This window comes from Rhinolophus sinicus, linkage group LG14 (assembly GCF_036562045.2).
Source record: "Rhinolophus sinicus isolate RSC01 linkage group LG14, ASM3656204v1, whole genome shotgun sequence".
In the NCBI taxonomy this organism is placed as follows: domain Eukaryota; kingdom Metazoa; phylum Chordata; class Mammalia; order Chiroptera; family Rhinolophidae; genus Rhinolophus; species Rhinolophus sinicus.
In genome coordinates, this window is record NC_133763.1 from 44807940 (window position 1) to 44829243 (window position 21304).

Genomic DNA, 21304 nt, shown 5'->3' on the forward strand with positions numbered 1-21304 from the left:
GGATCACTTCATAAATCATATAAATGTCTAACCACTATACTGTGGTTAGACAAAGACCTGACATTAATATAAAATAATACTGAATGTCAACTGTAATTGAAAAGTTAAAAAATGGGGGAAGGTGAAAGGGAATAAGAGGCTCAAATTTCCAGATATAAAACAAGTAAGTCATGGGGATGTAATGCACAGCATGAGGAAATAGTCAATAATATTGTGATAGCGTGGTAGGGTATCAGATGGTTGCTGGACTTATCATGGTGGTCACTTGTTTAGGTACGTAAGTGTTGACTGACTATGGTGTACACCTGAAACTAATATAATATTGTATGTTAGATATATTTTTAATAAAATTATTTTTAAGAAAGAAAAAACTGAAGCTAAAAGGAAAAAAATGAGGAAAATTTGCAACATACGAAAAACAAGTTAATAATCATAATACATGGGGAATTTTTACAAATGAAAAACACCCCAATAGAAATGTGGGTAAAGAAAAGTAAAAGGGAGTCACAAAAGAAGAAATACAAACTGCTCAAAGAAAAGCAAATTAAAATGAGACATTTTTGTCCAATGAGATCATTAAGTTAAAAAGAATATTAGTGGAGGGTGTGGGGAAAAGCGTACTGTCTTACTATATGGCTGGGAAAATAAATTGGTACTTTTCTGGGAGTAAATCAGAAATGTATGCGGGGGAGATGGTAGATGAGGGTAAAAGGGGTCAAATATACAGTGATGGAAGGAGAACTGACTGGGTGGTCAACACGAATGTGATATATAGATGATATATTACAGAATTGTACACTTGAAACTAACGTAACTTTACTAACGATTATCACCCCAATAAACTTTAATTAAGAAAAAAAAGAAATGTATATATACTTTGAGCCTTTAGGAATTTCTACTAATAAACATATATATATATATATATATATGCACAAAGATATCTACCTACCAACCAGCCAACCAGCTATCCAAGCCATCTACAATTAGTGATGTGTTATACATGTTTAACAACTGGCTACAGGGAGAAATGGCTGATTTGTAGTTGATTTGCTGATTTTGTGGTGTAAATACTCCCAATTTATGGCCAACTTCAAGCTACTAATGTGCCCTCACTCAGTGTGGAACTGGGAGGCTAATAAGTAATAAGGGCTTGTGAGCCAGTACAAACTAGCTCTAGTACACCCGTCATGTTTGTCAAAACAGTTTATATTGAAAAATCAGAAACAATTTGCACAATAAAGTATTGGTTAAATAAATCTTGATATAACCATACAGTGAAAACAACATAGACAATTAGAAATGATGATATGGCTGCATCTTAATCTACACATAAACCTAAGGGGGAAAAAGTAAACACCATATAAAGTACATATGGACTAAAATTTGAAAGGTCAATATGCTCAAATTAGGTGGGATTATGGGTATTTTTTGCCTTTTTACCTATTATCTAATTTATTTTAAGATTATAATAATCAGGAAACAAACAATGGTTATTTCCTATTTAGAAAGATAATAGAACAAAACCAAAAACGTATACAGGACTTAAGAATTTAGAATTTCAAGATTCACCACCATGCTGTGGGAGCAGTGCTGTGGCCCAGCACGCACAGGAGCTCTGGGCCACCAGGTTTGACCAGGCCACCACCTGGCATTCACAGTAGGTTTTCACAAAGGACTTTTCATGCATTATCTCAGGTACCTAAGGTCATTCCACACTTAGCTCTGGTATCATTCTCCTCTGAGCTTCAGGGTAAGGTCTAGACTAGTCCATTAAAACTCACTGGGTACTTATTTTCAGTTGCTATTTCCATAGTCTAAAACAAATAGAAATCATGTTCAAGTCTCATTAAATGAGATTTTCCATACTACTAGAGCAAATCTACATGTGTTTTAAGTGTCTGAAAAACAAAACACATTAGCCCAATATGAATTATTGTGGAGAAGACATTGGTTTCACTCAGCAAGCACTGATCACCTACCATGTGTCATGAACAGACAAGAATAAAACACAGTCTGTCCTTAAAGACCTCAAAATTTAGAAAAAACAGATCAACAAATTTAGTGTAAACAGATCATTAATGAACAGAACAATGTGTGAGCCCACAGAAGGGACCAATTAATTATCTAAGGGAACAAAGAAAAGCTTCACAAAGAACAAGTCAACCAAGTAAAGGTCTGACAATCTATTAAGAGTTTGCCGGGTAGAGAGGAAGACAGAGGAGGGGGTGCCATTCCAGGTAAAAAGGACACTGCAAAGCACAGGGCTGTCGATGACTACGGTTTGCAAACCGAACCCCGTGTGGCTGGAGCAGACCAGATGAGCAGCCGCGTTCAGGGTGGTGTGGCCGTAGACCGCAGCGGACCAGAAGCAGATACATGTAGAAGAGGTCCTGTTGGGGCCAGGTTATGAAAGATGCTTCCAGACCACACAAAGGAGTTTGACTTCTGTCTTGCAGGCAGTTAGGACATCAGTTTTAAGAAGTAAAAACTAAATTCGTTTTGAGGAGGATGCCTAACTGGTGACTGTGTGAGTGGCCTGCACTGAGAACTGGCCACTAGGAGATGTACTTAAGATAGCTCTTCAAGTCACCTGGACAAATGACGCTCAAACCGCGCTCAGGTCTCAATCATTTTTATAATCAACTGAAAAAAGTATTCCTGTTTATCTGAGAAAAATAAATGTTTACCGTCGTCTTTTGAAGGGTGACTTTGGCATATCTGCTGTCGGGATCATCTGCTCTCCGGGCCTGACCCACATGATAGGTCCGTCGTCACTCTGGGACCGACACTGGAGGCGGAGGCTGGAGAGCGTACCCCAGGGCAAAGTCATCTACAAGCAGACCAGTGAGTCCCATTAAAAACAGCGTGAGACTATTTACAAGTTAACCTCCCCACCCAAAAGAAAGCTCTCGGAAGCTTATTTTGTATGGATATATGAAAACACATATGTTATAGTAGATAATAATTTGTATGTACAAAAGACAATTGAAATTAAGTACTTTGTACCAATAATTTTCTAAACATTTCTATTCAAAACATTGAATAAAATCTCATTTTAACAGACAAGATTAGCTTAATACTTTTTAATGAAAAGTGTCCACTTAAGTAACGTTCAGAAATTTAATAATATGAATTAACACTCACTTTTAGAAATGGTGATTCTTCTAACATATCAAGGAACTCTGGGAAATAATCACCAACTTCTTCATCTACTGCTCCAACAAGACTTATCTGCCGCATAGGACCTGCTCGGTAGGTGCCACAGCAGTATGTCCTGTTGACCTGAGATACAAACAAAGGGAGACAAAGGACTGAAGTGACACTGTAATTAAAGAATTAGAATAGGGCACTGTTTCCAAGGTTGCTATTTTTTTTACACACTAAAAGCTCAACTGTCAGTACCTGTAACTATAAAATCAATAGTTACAGAAAAGCATCCTAGCACACCGACAAATACATTGATACCACGTGCCACAAACAGAAATTTCAAGGTGAAAGTCTATGATCCCAACATCTCAAAGAAATATTGAAGACATTAAGATACACTCCTCTGAGAATAATGATCTTTGAACTTTGTAAACACTTTAGAGTGATCTTTACTTAGGTAAAATCAGTAAATACACAATGATATTGGCAGGGCAGGCAAAAAAAAAAAAAAAAAAAAAAAGACCATGGTCAGATGAATCCTCCACACTCACTTTGTCCTCCCAGCTTGAAAGCCTTCACATCAGGCCAGATAACAGGCTGCTCTCAAACCTAACCAGCCTCTCGTTACTACTTCCATGTAAGATCCTCCACCCTAGGCAGGCTGATCTTTATCTCCACCCAACTCATGCCCAACATTTCTACCTGCAATGATTTTTCTCTTGAATCTGCCCTACTTGGAATATCCTCCTTCTTTGTCAACCCAAATCTTATCTTTCAAAGATCAGTTCAAGACTTCTGTTCTTCTGGAAGCCTTCCTGATCACCCTTCATGATCTTTACCTTTTCTGACGTCTAATGTTACTTGCAAACACACAAACATTTTCTCTATATCAACTCTCTAGTGAATGTAGGGCACATTCTAGACAAATTTGTAGCCTGGAGAATCCTAGCATTCAAATGGAATCTACTGATTGATTCAATACAATCTGATATTATCCTTTAGTCAATTCACATACTTCTACTTCCAACTTAGAGTGACTGTTTCCAAAGAGTAGAGACAGATCCTGTGTATACAGATGACTAAACTAAAAACGTTGAATTCTAACCAGGATTTCCACCTTGAATCAGTAATCTAGCATTTTCTACTTAAGTTAAGATGCAGATTAAATTGAAAAGCATAACATAGCATAATTGTACCTTTATAAGGTAGGCCTTTATTGAACATTAAAAAAAAATCAATTGTTACTGCTTTAAATGCCACCTATTTTGCCTCAATAGAAAGCACAAATGGCTACTTAGTATTTCTTACACAGTTCTGTGCTAGTAGTTCTTTAGCGGTGTTTTCAGAATCAACCCACTATTTTTTTCCATAGACAATTTAACATCACCTCCACCCATACACATACACACAGAAAAAAGGTCTTAGATCTTATTCTCAAATAGCAGGGACTTAATTCTTAATTCCTTACAAATCTGACTCCTAAGATCACCTTAGGTGACCTTTAAGCAGTAACAGCCCAGGTCGGAATTGCCTTGCATATATTTGCATGAGTTACCGTCCAGTCGCTGGTACAATCATCATGCTATGAAAAGCCTGCGGCCCAGCGGCGGCAGACTGGGAAAGAGGACAGTCATGGCATATGGAGATAAGGATGGGGAAATAAGAGAGCTTTTCTAAGCATTATTCTAACTTTTCTAAGCCATGAAACGATTAAAAGAGATTTAACCTTCAATGCCAGTTCTAAGAATCGTGTGCTTTCAGGCGCAATAATATCAGTTTCCCCCTAACTATTCCCAATTATCAGAAATTCCTTTACCTAAAAAGGCTTTCAAACTATACATGATGGTGGCATCTTATGGGAGAAATATCCTAAAGACTTATCACAATGTAAAGCTCACGTAACTATAGACCAACCCTGAAAAAGTACACTGCCATGTGGTAACTTTCAATTTACTTGGTCTGCTAGGTTTGAGATTATACAGCTCTTAATGCATTACTAATTTGAATTAATTCACATTACTTTAAATTTTGCACACATAGTGAGACTGAATTAATAGTTTTATATGACAGTACTCTAAGTCGTATTTTTAATTTAAATACCACTAAATTCAACTGAACTTGAAAACAACTTAAAATGCAAATACCTAGGGTAAGTAATATGTGATGTGAATAATTATAAAGTATTCTTTCCTATTTGGAAAGAGAAAGAAAGTAAACCTGAAAAGGGGAATGATTAAGTTTATATTTGCTGAGGCTAGAAATGAAGTAATCAGCTTAAACTCTGGCAAAAAAAAAAAAAAAAAAAAGTAATGGTATTAGTAAAGTTGATTAAGTGTCTAACACTTGAGTAAGAATTTTTAATAAATGCTAACTTTTGTGCTGCATTTAAATAATTAACAGATTAAATAATTAACGGATTTAAGATGGAGCATTTATGCCCAGAAATTCACCAGGTACCAAGTATGTGACACTAATGCCAAACAAGAGAACTACAAATTATCCCCCAGTATCTAGTCCACCCTTCTTTTCAGTAAAAGAACTTTCTGAGCACACAGCTGAGCTGGGCTCCTTGGCAGGTAGGTGTGGCCTAGGACTAAGTTCTGGCCAATGAGATGTTAGCGTAAGTTACACACACAATGTCCAGAGCGTGTCTATAAGTAAGCACCCTGCTCGCCACTTCCTCTCTCTCTCTTTGGAGAGCCAGGTTCAACCAAGCAAAAAGGGCACGGCAAAACGTAAAGACAGGAGAAAAGTGGAATCCTGGATGATACCACAGAACACAGCTGCTTACCTTTGGACTCGATCCTCGAAAGAGCAGCTTTTATTTTGTTCTCACCAGTGTATGTGAGATCTGTTTGAAATGGTGTTTAGCCGGTATCTTGTACGCTTTGCACTAAGGGAGGCAACACTCTGTTTTGCACAGGAGATAATCTGGATCATTATCCCAGCTTTGGGCTTGAAAAAAACAATGTCTGTACTAGAGTACACTTAAGAGAACAATTAAGACGATCAGTGAACTTGAAAACCATACAAATTGGAGGAAGAATTAAGAAATTAAAAGTATTTCAAAAGTATTTAACCTGAAAAGATTAAAGTGAGGACCCAACAATCTTCAAATACTTGGAGCTTATCACAGAAGAGTAGATTTCTAAAACCTTAATTAAGGACAGAAACTATAGGAACGCCAGTATCGTTCGTTTCATAAGCGTTTACTGTACACTACATGCCAGGCTCTGTCCTAAACACAGATGCAGCAAACTATACCCGTTCTTGGTCCCTAGAAGCTTACAGTCTAGGAGGGAGAGGCAGACAGTAATCTAAACAAATATAATTATAGACTGTGGCAAGTCTTCAGAATGGAATGAGTAAGAACCTATGAACGAGAACATTAAGAGCCTGATCAAGAGGGTACAATGTTCCCCCGAGTGATACTGAGATAAAATCTGTAGCACAAATGTAAAGGTAGTAAAATCCTTTTTAGCTTCACCCTTTCCGGGTCTAAAGAAAGCTATTGATGCTGAACACAGAAAACAAGAGATAAAGAAGAGCCTGAGAAAGGAGCTGTGGCTGGATTATGGAGAGCCTTGAAGACCACACTAAGGATTCCGGGAATCATAAAGGATCTAAAGTTGTAAAAAGAAAGTTATCAGATTTCCCTTTTTCTTTTTTTTTTAAGGCGGAAAGGGCTTGTTTTTTCTTGTTTTTGTTTTATTTTCTCAGAGGTGTTCTGAGAGACCAGTTGGCAGGTTTCTATAATATTCCAAAACAGAAAAAACGGACTAATCTAATAGCAGAAGTGCTAATTAGAAAATAAAGTAAAAAAGAGATTTGAAACATATCCAGGAGATAAAATTGTCAGGACTTGGAGACTGGAAAGGAATGTCAAGGATGTCTTCCAGGTTCCCGTTTTGCAACCAGATGGAGAAACCACTCTTTCTAGGGGAGGAGGACCAGGTTTGGAGAGGAGGTGGTATCTTCAGTTTTGGACACGATGAGCCTGAAGCGCGTGTGGTAGGCTGAATAATGGGGCTGAATAATGGCGCCCAAAAATATACAGGTACCAATCCCTGGAACCTGTCACTGTTATATGGCAAAAGTACTCCGCAGCTGTGAATGGACTAGAGCTTTTGAGATGGAGAGATTATTCTCGATTAGCCAAGAGAGCCCTAATGGAATCCCAGATGTCCTTGTAGGAGGAGGCAGGGGCATATGTGACTGCAGAGAGGAGAGGCAATGTGATGATCAGAAGGAAAGACTGGAGTCAGGCCTGCCCTTTGCAGACAAGGAAGGGGCCACAAGCCAGGAAATACAGATGGTCATTAGAAGCTTAAAAAGGCAAGACCAACCAACCAACCTCAGGATTCTCCTTCAGAGCCTTCAGAGCAGTTAAGAAACTAAGTCTGTGTTTGAAGACACTGCGTGGTACTTTGTTACAGCAGCAATAGAAATGCATGAGGAAATACCTTTGAAACACCCAAGTGGATCATGGCAAGAAGGCAACTGAGTCTAAAATCAGAAGCCGTCTGGACTGAGGACATAAATCCCAGTGAATTGGAACTGCAGCCTTAAAAGAGATTTGACAAGAGAAAATATACAGAGTTCAAAGAGCAGGGGTCTTGGAAAGCTCCAACTCTGAAAAAAAGCACAAAAGGGGAAGAAAAGCTGATACAAGAGAATGTAAAGGAGTTGTCCAGTCGTCAGAGAGGTCAAGGAGAAAACCAAGAGAGCACAGCATCACGAAAGCCAAAGTAAGAAAATACTTCAAAAAGAGCTTGATCAAAATGCTGCTGAGACGTCCAGTAAGAAGATGAAAAACGCTCATCGGTGACCTTAGCAAGAGACATTTCAGAGGAATCATGAAGGCAGAAACAAATCGGTGTGGTCTGAAGAAAGATGAGGAGATGAGGAAAGCAAATGCAGGCAATCCTTTCAAGGAGTCTGCTGTGAAAAGAAGAAAGGTTGGTAGAGGAGGCAAGAGGATCACGGGAGAATTGTTCAGATGGAAACACCGAGCAGCCGTCCACAGGCTGCCATAAACGTGCATTCCCACCAGCAAGGTAAGACAGGGTGTGTTGCTCACAACCTCATTAATAGGAACTTCTGAATCATCATCAAACTTTTGGATTTTTACTAATTTGGTAAGTAAAAACTGGCGTCTTACTAGTCTTAATTTCATTTTCTTAGGAATGAAGTTGGATAGCTTTTCACGTAAGAGGATTAAAGGGCCATTTGTATTTCTTTTTCTGTGAACTGTCCATTCACAATGCTTGCTTACTTTCAGATTGTATTTCTATTACCTATTTCTAGAGCTCCATAGTTTAGGAAGGTTAATCCTCTGTCAGTGATATGAATTGTAAATAATTTTTCATAATCTGGCTATTGACTTTGTTTACAGTAATTTTTATTTTGTTTTGGTCATAGTAAAAAAGACCTTTCCCACTCCGAAGTTCTGAGAATTCTTTCATTTTTCTTCAATTACATTTATGTCTCTACTTTCTACATTTAAATCTTTTGATTCCATTTGGAATTCAGCTTGGTATATACAGTGATATGGATCCCAAGGTAAATTCGAGATAGGTACCCTGATGCCAACACTATCTTCTCTCTGCCACCAACGATCTGAGACGCTATCATTTTTATATATCAAATGCCTATATTTATTTGGCTCTATTTCTGGACTTTTCTGTTTCACTGGACAGTGTTCATAAACTGGTATAGACTTATTTAATAATTAAATCTTTATACTGTATTGATATCTGATAGGGCACTCCTCCATGATTGCATTTTTTTCCCAAAGCTTTCCTGGCTACTTTTGCCCACTTATTTTTTCATATAAACTTCAAAATCAGCTTGTTTGTCCCGAGGGGGGGACCTATTGGTATTTTTATTAAGGTTGTACTCAATTTATAATTTAGGGAAAATTGTTGTTTTGATTCTTCTTAATCTAAGAACACAGTACATCTTTTCATTTAAGTCTTCTTTTGGGTGGTGTTTTAGGGCTCATGGGAAGAATCTGGGAAAGGTGAAAAGGTGAAGAGGACTGATAGTTAAACATAGCAGACCGAATTTATTTCCTTATCAAAATCTCACTCAAGTGAGAGTAACACAGAAAGGCTACAAATCTCAGAAGCTCAAAGAGAATATAAGTAAACAAAAACCATGTGAAGGCGAAGTAGCAAAGAAGGTGGGGAACAAAGTATGGAACTAAAACTAAAGGAGACGAGTTTAAAACCTGCATCAAGGTCCGAGAGACCCCTCCACTTACCGTCCCCTCCCCATCCCTATCTATTTTGTGGGGAAAGTGAACCAAAGAAACTACAGAAACAACGATACCAGGCGCAAGTATGGAAAATAACAATTATACTGAAATCAAGAAAGTAAGTAAAGTTTTATTTGTTTAACAATGAAATCCCCCTATGTACTTCCATTCAGTTCCACGAATTCTAGCAGCACATAACCTACTCTACTTTCCTGGCAAAATGTGGTGGATGCTTAGCTGTAGAAATTAGAAGCTCCAGAGAGATGATCTCAGTGTTGACATTTGGGGCTTTCCTTACAATGATGGGGCCAGATATCCCCTACCCAGCATCAAACGATAAGTTCCACCTATATGTTCAGAGTTTCTCATTAGTTTGTACTGTACTGACTTATGTTTCAATATAAACAGATCACCCAACGTCTGAAGAACATATCTAATAGAAACAAAATTAAAACAAACAAAAAGGTACTTGATGAAACAGACAACTTAGCGAATAAAAGAAAATTTCAAAACAAGTACACTTAATATCTCAGAGAGGTGAAAGATATTGCATCTATGAAATAACAAGAAGTTATTTAAAACACACACACACACAAAACAAGAACAAGCTCTTAAATTCAAAACATTACAGCTGAAATGAATAGGGGGAAAAGAAGATAATTAAATCTCACCAGAAAGAACAAAATGACAAAGAAAAAATAAAAGGTTCACCTGTTATTTTTCTTTGAAAATTAGAGGTTCAATCAGGAGGCCTAATACCCAACTAATAAAAGTTTCAGAAAAAAGAACAGTGAAAGCTGAGGTACGGAAATTAACAAAAATAATCATATAAGAAAATGTACCCAAATGGAAGGACATGCATTTCCATATTGAAAAGGCCTAAATGCTCATTAGAGTGAATATAAAAACACACCAATGAGACTTGAGAAAATCATCGGGGTTGCGGGGTGGCCTTCAACTGCACTGGTGATGTTTTATTTCTTGGGCCAGGTAGTAAGAACCTTGTTGGTGTTTGTTGTTATTCTTTATAGCTCTTCATACATCTAAAATATTTTATAGTAAATTTAAAAACAAAAAAATAGACACATCTCAAAGCACATTATCCTCAGTTTCTTGAAATTTTGCAGCATAGAAATTTTGAAAGCTTCCAGAGAGGAAAAAAAAACAACAAGACCCCTGAAAAGCATCAGGAATCATTATGACATTGGAATTCTCAATAGCAACACTAGAAGCTTAAATGAAGACACTGGAGTAATGCCTTTATAAATCTGAAGAAAAATGACCTCCAACCTAGAATTCTACACCTAAGTATTCATCAAATGTAATAGTAAAAGAAAGACTTTTTAGATATGTGAAGTCTCACTTGAGTCACTCAATTTGGGCAACACAATGGTCATGGAACCCCAGGACAGGAAAAAGAGGCAAAGAGAAATCCCAGGATGTACATGTACACAATATATGGGATGTATCCAGGACATACATCCCAGGATAGATGATATACATTCTTACCGCGACACAATGTTACAAAACTGTAAACAACGTGAACAGGAGAATAAATAAACTGTGATACAGGCACACAACAAAATACCAAATATAGTGGTTAAAATAAATGAACCAACTTGGGTTACAAGTATCAACATAATTCTGAAAAGTAATGTTGAACCAAAGCAAGCTGCAGAAGGATACATGCAATATACAACTGACAAAGTATTAAATCACACGAAACAGTTGTACGTAGTGTATCTGTTCATACATACCTAGCAAAATATTAGAAGATGTATGGAAATGATAAACCACAAATTCAGAATAAAAATTTACTTCTGGGAAGAAAGAAAAAGCTTTTATTAAAAATAAGGAAACATATATAAAGAAGAAATTCATTTAATATAATTTGCACTTTACATGTGAAGGGGAGATAAACAGAGTTTCTGTTTGGGATAATGAAAAACTTCTAGAAATGGATAGCGGTGATGGCTGTACAACACTGTGAAAGTATTTAATGCCAATGAATTATACACTTAAAAATAGTCAAATATTAAATTTTATGTTCTGTATATTTTGTGACAATTAAAAAAAATAATAATCCTAAGCAAGGTGAGGAATGGAATCCAGAACACAGGTAGCAGGATTAGCTTTTGAGGAGAAGGTGGGACATCTTCTCTATTGTAATAGGAGAGAATGCAGAAAAGATGCCTCAGGATAAAGTCTGAATAGCCATCATGAAGGACAGGCAAGCAAGTTAACCAAAGAAAAAAGAAGTAAGCTTCCTAGATGATGTTGAGGGCCCACTGGAAACCTTATGAAGAGACAGCTCCTGAGTAATTATCAATACAAACATGATTTTTAACAACAATTTGCACTATGTAGAGGTTAGACAAGATTATCTCCAGGAGCCCTGGGTTTATGATTCTATGGAATTCTAAGAGGATGGTATGTATCTACAGGTCAAATAAGGGGAATCAGAGTAATGGTAGATGGTATACAGTTTAAAATGGTGTTTCTTAAACTTGTCTGATCATAGGAATTGAATTACTTGAGGTATTCATCTCAGGCCTTACTCCAGATCTAACGAATCAGAATTTCCATGAGAGGAACCTGAGATTCTAATATGTATTTGGAACTAACAACCACAGATTATTCTTAGGACCTGACAAGTTTGAGAAGCTCTGGCCTGGAAACAACATTCAAAAGCAAAGAAGTTGAGTTTTACCACCTCACAAAGTCTATGTACTCTGAATACAATGAAGGAAGAAATAATTGTCAGGAGGATAGGAAGAAGGTGAGCAGAGTTCAAAGAACAGAAAAAAACTAAGGCTGCCATGGAAACAGGAGACACAATGCCAACCAGATAAAACAGCTTTTAGTAAAATCAAGGCAAAGCGGGGAGGGGAAAAGAATTGTGATATCAAGGGGTCAAATACCTCTAAGAAAGTAGTAGTTAGCTTTGCATGCACTAAAAAAATGTATTTATAATATCTATAAAAGTTTAGACAATTATATTTGGATACTATACATGTTGCTCTCTATCAATAAGTATGTAGTCCTTTAGATTAGAATCTCAACTTTTCAGTTACCCTGTATTGATTGCTGAGGGTTAAATAAGCTCAAGTGTGGTTCCATTAAACCTATTAAGAAGGACAGTTACAAGTCAGTTAAAAACTTAGAAGATAGCAGCTTTATTCATAATTGCCAAAACCTGGAAGCAACCAAGATATACGTGAATGGATAAATAACTGTGATTCGTCCAGATAATGGAATATTATTCAGTGCTAAAATGGAATGAGCTATCAAGCCATGAAAATACATGGAGAGGGCCGGCCCGGTGGCTCTGGTGGTTAGAACACTCCATGCTCCTAACTCCGAAGGCTGCCGGTTCAATTCCCACATGGGCCAGTGGGCTCTCAACCACAAGGTTGCCAGTTCAATTCCTCGAGTCCTACAAGGGATGGTGGGCTGCGCCTCCTGCAACTAAGATTGAACACAGCACATTGAGCTGAGCTGCCTCTGAGCTCCCGGATGGCTCAGTTGGTTGCAGTGCGTCCTCTCAACCACAAGTTTGCCGGTTCGACTCCCGCAAGGGATGGTGGGCTGTGCCCCCTGCAACTAGCAACAGCAACTGGACCTGGAGCTGAGCTGCACCCTCCACAACTAAGATTGAAAGGACAACAACTTGAAGCTGAACAGCACCCTCCACAACTAAGATTGAAGGGACAACAAATTTCCTTGGAAAAAGGCCTGGAAGTACACACTGTTCCCCAATAAAGTCCTGTTCCCCTTCCCCAATAAAATCTTAAAAAAAAAAAAAAAAAGAAAAGAAAATACATGGAGAAACCTTAAATGTATATTATTAAGTGAAAGAAGCCAATGTGCAAAGGCTACATACTATATGATCCCAACTGTATGACATTTTAGAAAAGGCAAAACTATGGCGACAGTAAAAAGATCAGTGGTTGCCAGGGGTTGGAGAAAGGGATGAACAGGCAGAGCACAGAGGACTATTAGGGCAGTGAAAATATTCTGTGTGCTACCATGATGGATAACATGTCATTACACATTTGTCCCAACCTACAGAATGTACAGCACCAAGAGTGAACCCTAAGGTCAGCTATGGACTTGGATGATAATGATGTGTCAATGTAAGTTCATCAGTTGTGATAAGTGTACCACTCTGGTGGGGACGTTGATAATGGGGGAGGCTGTGCATTGCGGGAGCAGGGGGAGGATGGGAAATCTCTGTACCTTCCCCTCAACTTTGGTGTGAACCTAAAATTGCTCTAAAAAAAGTAAATTCTTAAAAACAGAACAAAACAAACATTAGAAGAACACTAAGCTATAAATACACTATACGGAAAATGCTGTGTGTGGGGGCGTGGGGGATAATCATTCCACAGAACTCATGTTTCAGGAAGAAGCATTTTCAAGTTGTTTAAAAAAACAAAGGAAAAAGCTAGCCAGCAATCTTCCTAACCTTGTGACCTGTGAATAGAAAGGCATTCTCACTTTAAAGCACACAGTGAAAAAAGCAGTGAGTCAAAAGTGAGATTATAAGTGACTTAGAATGACAGAAAAAAAAGAACCAAACCTACCACTTTTATGAAAGAACCAAACCTGACCATTTTCTTTTAAAAAGCCAGCTTCTTAAAATACTTATTTCTCTGTTTATGTAACACTGATGTGCAGTTCTTTAAGAGTTTCTCAAAGCACTCTACTAGTTCTACTTTCTTAATTAGTGCCAGTAATTTACTATGAAGTGCTAATTATATTAATCAAAATGGGGAACAACTAATAAGCCCATTTTAGGCCTTGCCACAACACACAAAGAATGAAGGAGCAACATTTGTTGATTTTCTCTGGAACATTAGACATTATCATTTTATGGTAATAAAAGTAACATTCATAAGAACTTCCAAATAAAAAGCTGTGATCCTCAGTAAAAGACTTCAATGTTGTAAACATATAGAAATCTTTGGAAAATCCTACCGTGTTTCCCCAAAACTAAGACTTAGCCAGACCATCAGCTCTAATGCATCTTTTGGAGCAAAAATTAATATAAGACCCGGTCTTATTTTATTATAAGACCAGGTATAACATATAATAACATAACATAACATAACATAGCAGGTCTTATATTAATTTTTGCTCCAAAAGATGCATTAGAGCTGATGGTCCCGCTAGGTCTCATTTTCGGGGAAACACGGTATTACGATAGATACGTTGTCCTAAACAATTCCTTCCCCAGCACATACATACACACACCCTTCTCCATGACACACTTTGATTACTTAGTTACTATAGGGTGAAAATAGCCTCATATGGTGATATTTAAAACAACTCTCTATTTAACTTCACTATATTTTTAGTGTTTTTTGTTGCTTTTGTTTGCCATTCGTGTACAGAATCTAAGACCGATATAGCCTTGCTGGTTCTGGAACCGGTAACACCAACACCATCCGGGAGTTTGACAGAAATGCAGACTATACAGCCCCAACCCAGACCTACGAAATCAAAATCTGCATTTTATATGCACACTACATTTGCTAAACCCTTGCCTATAGGATTTAATGTCATTCAGAGACAGAGGAAAAATATTTCCTCCTTGAAGATCTGCCATTATATAACCTTGGGGAAGGTCACAACCAAAATGTGACCTTCCTCAGCTCCAAAGCAAAGGCTTAGAAATGGTTCCCACCACTCTACAATCCTGTTAGCCCGTAAGACAACAACGAGAAGAATATATGAATTTGTAATCAGTTTATCGGCTGCTGCAGGATTTTTATAAGGAGGGGAGCCAAGTATTACATTACTTATTGCAGAATTATCTCACTTCAAAGTTTAAAACCATTAAAAAAGTATTCTAGTAGCCCAAAATTACATGATTTAACACCTAAGCAAAAAAAGTTATATTTATTCCTAAAAGTATACATATATTTTAGAGATAAATACATTTCCATGGGACTAATTTTTCTCCATTAACTGATCAAGAGATTCCACACTTAAATGTAAAATTGTTATTTAGCCAATGACAACTTAAAGCTAATTAGACCTGAATAATCCTATAGAATCATAAAAATACCGTATTTCAGTCCTTCAGATTAAAAAAAACTTTACAAAGATACCTTATATCAACTGCTGAGAGTTAAGTAATCAAATGTGAGGATCAGCTTAGTACTAAAAAATTGATATTTATCACAAACTTACCTCCTTCGTTATTAGAATATTTGAGTTGTATAGACTATTAAAAGAAAAAAACCTAGCTTTGCCATTACAGTACTTTAAAAACATAAAAATAACAGCAGCTAGTTTTTCTTGCACAAAACAGCTACTCCAGACAGTGGAGATGAGTTCTAGAGATGTGTTTTTCAAACAGTGTGCATTCAATGACCAGGGGATCGTGTTAAAATGCAGATTCTGATTCAGAAGATCTACCGTGTTTCCCCAAAAATAAGACCTAGCCGGACAATCAGCTCTAATGCGTCTTTTGGAGCAAAAATTAATATAAGGCTCCATCTTATTTTACTATAAGATTGGGCATAGCACAGTATAATGTAATATAATACAATATAATATCTGAGTCTTACATGAATTTTGCTCCAAAAGACTCATTAGAGCTGATTGTCCGGCCAGGTCTTATTTTCAGGGAAACAGGGTAGTTAGGGGTCTCAGACTCTGCATTACTAGCAAGCTCCCTGGTGATGCGAAATTCATACATACAGCACAATTTAAGTAGCAAGCTTCTAAAAATAAAAAAAAAGGCATTAACATAATATTAAATGGCCATGGTTTGCAAAGCTCTGGTTTTGATAACGTTTCCAATTAAATCCCTAAGTGAGCAACCTAACATTTTCCCATCCTTACCTTACTTGATCCCTCATATGGGTGATACTGAATAACTCCATCATCCTTAAAACCTAGAAAACTTGTATCCTGCACCTTCCTTTTACCATTCTTGCTTTGTGATCTCTTCCCATGTTCCTCATACTTACATGTGGATGTATCACAGGATTCCATTCTTAGCTTCATCCGTTTTCCATTCTAATGCCATCCCTGGATCATCTACATGGTGATGTGTCCCACGCTTAGATCCACATATGTAACTTGCTAGCAGATATGCCTATTAGTCTTCACAGGTACCTCGACACAAGTATCAACACCTTCCACCCCTAAAACCAGCTTTTACAACCCTGTACTGATTTTGTGACCAGCACAACCATCCACCCCTTGTCCAAATCGCGTCTTTAAGACTCTCTCCTTCTCCCTCACCAAGTGCAAATAATCCCATCTTCTAATTATTTCTCAAATTTTATTCTTTCCTCTCTAGTGTCAATATACTGGACATGGATCGTTTCTGATCTGGTAGTTACCACAGTAACCTAACCAGTCTTCTTGTTTCTAATCCTATTTCCCTCTTCAAGTCCATCCTCCACACTACAGTATAATCTTTGCTAACACTCCCCGATTAAAATTCACCAATGATTCCCCATTACTTTTAGGAAAAAGTACTCTTTTTTTAGGACATCATATAAAACTCTTCACAATCTTGATTTTTTTCTATCTCTCTGGTCTCAGCTCTCACCACCCTGTACCAGTCAGCATGTACTCTTGCCATGTCAAGCTATTTGCAGCTCCCTGAAAGTGCCATTCTGTGACGTCTCTGTGTGTTTACAGAGGCTATGATTTCCTTTGCTTAAATACCCTTATTAAGCTATGTAATAATCGCCTTTCAAGACTCCACTCAAGGATCACATGCTTTAAAATGCCTTCTCTAATCACCTCTAGTCTGAGTTAGGTAACACGGCAAACTGGGCTCCCTCTGTTACAACTGTTTTCTCTTTGCATACCTCTATGCCAGTACTTGTCAAAGTGTGTTATAATCGCTGGTTTATTCATCTAGATTGAGCTTATCAATTAGTCCTTTTAAGGACAGAATGTCTAGTACACGGTAGGTTCTCAATAAATGTTTGCTGAACAAACTATCTTGAAATATAGTCATAATAATTATTATGGCTACACATTTAAACTATAATTTCCAATAAGTGTCTCTGAGGTAATAAAAAAATTATTTCAGGGCCAGCCCGGTGGCTCAGGTTAGAGCTCCGTGCTCCTAAGTCTGAAGGCTACCGGTTCGATTCCCACATGGGCCAGTGGGCTCTCAACCACAAGGTTGCCAGTTCAATTCCTTGAGTCCCGCAAGGGATGGTGGGCTGCACCCCCTGCAACTAAGATTGAACATGGTCCCTTGAGCTGAGCTGACTCTGAGCTCCCGGATGGCTCAGTTGGTTGGAGCGTGTCCTCTCAACCACAAGGTTGCCGGTTCGACTCCCGCAAGGGATAGTGGGCTGCGCCCCTGCAACTAGAAACGGAAACTGGACCTGGAGCTGAGCTGCGCCCTCCACAACTAAGACTGAAAGGACAACAACTTGACTTAGAATAAAGTCCTGGAAGGACACACTGTTCCCCAATAAAGTCCTGTTCCCCTTCCCCAATAAAATCTTTAAAAAAAAAAAAAAAACTTATTTCACTTTATTTTTGGTTAACAAAATTTTATAAGACTTCACAAAACACGGAAGTCCACAATACCTCAGGTATTCATTTAAATCTCAACAATCTCCTCTTAAAAACATTAGAATAGCCTTCTGAATATTGTGTTAAACTGAGATATTTTAATTCCACTGACTACAGTGTTTGGACAAGTAAAAGCACGGGTCTTTTCTCCAATGGCTGAAGGAAGGAGCACAGTAGAATGATGCACATATTGTTCAGGTGGCCTAGGTTCACACTCTGACTTCTACTTACTATTAAATTAATACTTGACCTTGGATAACAATATACACCCCCAAGCCTCAGTTTCTTTGATGGAAAACAGAAATAAAAGTGCTTACCTACCACATACGTTGTTCCAAATATCCAGATATGAATGTGAAAGCATTTCTATAAACCACAAAGTGCTAAATTAACTTTGAACTATTGTGTTAGTTCAAATCCCAACCTCTGCCAAAGGTTGTACAGGCGCAAATTTAAAAGTTTTGCAGGCTTCGTCAACCTGCCATACCCACCTCCCACTTCTCTCCAATGACTCAAATTTCATAAATAAAATTAAATTCCAGGATCACTGGAGCATGAGAATTATTCAATAGTCCTCAATCTTTTCATATGGTTGAAGTGTTTAATGATATTCTAATTTAATAATAATCTGATATGTTCTTAAAAAGTGATGATTTTATAAGTCTCAAAGTAAATCTCAAGGTAAGTTGTTGGTACAGTCATTTAAATTTCAGCTCCATTAAAAAAATTAATAGGAGGACAAAAATCAGCAGGGAATACTGAGCAATATCTTCTTTTATCAGCTATTTAGATTGGGTATTGTCTACTGACATACAAGCGTGATCCACTATAGACTCCCTAGTATGAAAGGTTGAAAATCACCATCACAAAACCAGAACTTTTTTCCCCCAAGTTTCTGGCTTATTTCTCAGATATGCTTGCTGGTCTATCAATCAGAAAAGAAAATTTGCTGCATTTTTCTAAACTAAAAAAGTGGTAGATAGAGCATGTTAATTCTGCTCTCAGCAATATCTCTATTTCTTCATTTAAATAGGGATGTATGGGGACTATGGACTGTATTAGAACTATTTTCAGTCCCTTCTGTAATGTTGATAAAAATAGGTTTCCTTAACCTTCAATGGGCAAAACTCCTTAAAAAAAAAAAGGAAAAAGAAAAACCAAAATCTACTACAAAAGTCAGCACTTCGGTACCTGATTGTGGTAACAAGGCCAAAATCCAAGACGAAGCCCTTTATTGCACATGGTGTTCCAACGTCTTGGGCAGCCCCATCTTGCGACCTCTCCAGTTTGGCTGCTCCTGCTCTCTCTACTGCAGAGAGAACTTCAATTAGAGAAATTCTGAAGCTCATAAATCTACACTGGATACTCCCCTCACTGGAGGCAAGGATAGTAAGAATCACTTAAAAGATTCAAATTAGAGGAGGTTTCAAATAGAAGTGGCTTGAAACCACTACAATGCAGGCAGCTGAGAGTCGTATTATGCAACAATACATTTACCTAAAAAAAAAAACTTAAGGAAAGGAATGGCAGCAAATTATTAGATAACCTGAAAAAACAGGTTATAAAATCATAAATCTCTAAAAAGCGTAACATTCTCCACTAAACTTGGGTAGAATTTATCTGTAATATAAACTTACAGCTGACCATTCATGTTCATAATCCTCATGAGAAAAGCAAGCAAGAAAAAAACTAGGACGTGTTATCAACTTCATTTTATGTCCTAAAATAACTTCAATGAAAAAATGTTTGGTTAAAAACTGCTGCTTAGGGAGGAGAGGTTTCCCTGCTGACTTAAGCCTAGCTGCCCAAGCAAGGCTTCAGAAAACGTCTTCCGCTACAACCGTGCATAGGCGGAAGGAGCGGAGGCTATGGCGGTCTTCCTGGTGACACTTCCAAGTCACATAAATAAGGTATGTTTCTGGGACAGACTGCCAACAAGTTACTGAAAGAAAAAGAAAAACAGCTACAACCTGGCAAATAAATAAGCCAATGGCCTCGTGTGTTCAGCATGACATCAAAGGTAAGTTTCCCAAAGCTACCGTGAGGCTAACAGATCTGAGTCACACCTTCCACGCTAACACTACCTGATTTGTGAACAGAATGGATTCGTTTTCAAGCTGATTTTCTAGAAAGACTTGCAATGATGTATAACGTGTATAAAGCATTTCTTAGACCAAGCAAGTAATAAGCCACATCCCGAAGAACCTCAGCAATTCAAATTTTTCAATTAGAGAAATAAAGAATTTGCACCACTTCTACCACCATGAGTTGTTACCAAGTGTGCTGGTATGTGCGATGCAACAGAATGAGATTACCACTGTTGAGATACTGTAACTGTATTTACTGCACAATGATGTTACCTTACCTGAGTGTGAAAATTTGAAATGGTGGTGGTTTCGATATCTTTCTTGCCCAGAATTTCCATTTTCACTGGAGTGTTGGGGAAATTAAAAGCAAAGTAGTCCAGGAAGTCGGGGAGATAAGCGGCCGCTCCATGCACTATTGCTAAAGCATAGTAAGCAGCATTTTTCTCATTTTCACTGAATGTCAAAGCGAGAAACTCCTCAGCAAATCTCTCCATCTCCATTGGAGACAAAAATGAGAGTTCATCCATGTAAGCATGGAGGACAAGAGCACCCCCATTGGACTGGTGTTCTTCGTGAATAAAGTTGCTAAATTTAGTACCTGTTTTTAAGAAATTTCTACGAATAGAATGCTCCTGGTGAGTCATAAAAGGCGTTTGTACTCCCTGGGGTACCCGATATTCTTGCATGCCCAAGTTTAACCGGCACAGCTGTTCATCGTTCAGATACCTGAAGGACTCCTTGTTAACTCCTGAAGTGCTATTTACTTGTCCTTGGGTGAGGATTTCCTTACTGATACGTGTCAGCCCAGCACAGACGGTTTGTACTTCCTTATTGTACATTTTAAGGCGTCTTCCTCGCATATCTTCTCGGTGTTTCTTTTTCTTTTTCTTCTTTATTTTCTTCAAGACAAAATCATCAGCTCTCTGGGTTTTACCATTTTCATCTGGTGTTTCTGGCCACAATAATTAAAAAGAAGTTAGTTGCTAGGTCTAGTGTCAACAATACAAGTTTCTTAAGGTATTTGACCTCAAATTAAATAGCCTATTCTCAGTTTCTCTGAATTTATCATTACAATTTACATGTTCATAAAATGAATGAGACAAAGATCTTAAAATACAATAATATTCTGGGTTGAAGAGTATGCTAAAAAGTAGTGCAAAGGTAGGCATATTACTTAATATGAGTTGCAATCAAAACTAAAGGAAATATCCAAGCAATTAATTTCACATATGCCGCAGAGTATGGTATA

At 37.7% G+C, this 21304-nt stretch overlaps 1 protein-coding gene across 1 annotated transcript in view; it reads right to left on the bottom strand.

The window, feature by feature from the left end:
- RSBN1 (round spermatid basic protein 1) overlaps window positions 1–21304 on the bottom strand; it is a 43589-nt gene that overhangs the window by 12190 nt on the left and 10095 nt on the right. Inside the window, exons 2-4 of the mRNA XM_019730377.2 lie at window positions 20334–21007; window positions 3145–3282; window positions 2688–2830 (exon numbers count right to left, since the gene is read on the bottom strand). Coding sequence (XP_019585936.2) covers window positions 2688–2830; window positions 3145–3282; window positions 20334–21007 — 955 coding nt within the window. The remainder of the gene's footprint in view (window positions 1–2687; window positions 2831–3144; window positions 3283–20333; window positions 21008–21304) is intronic.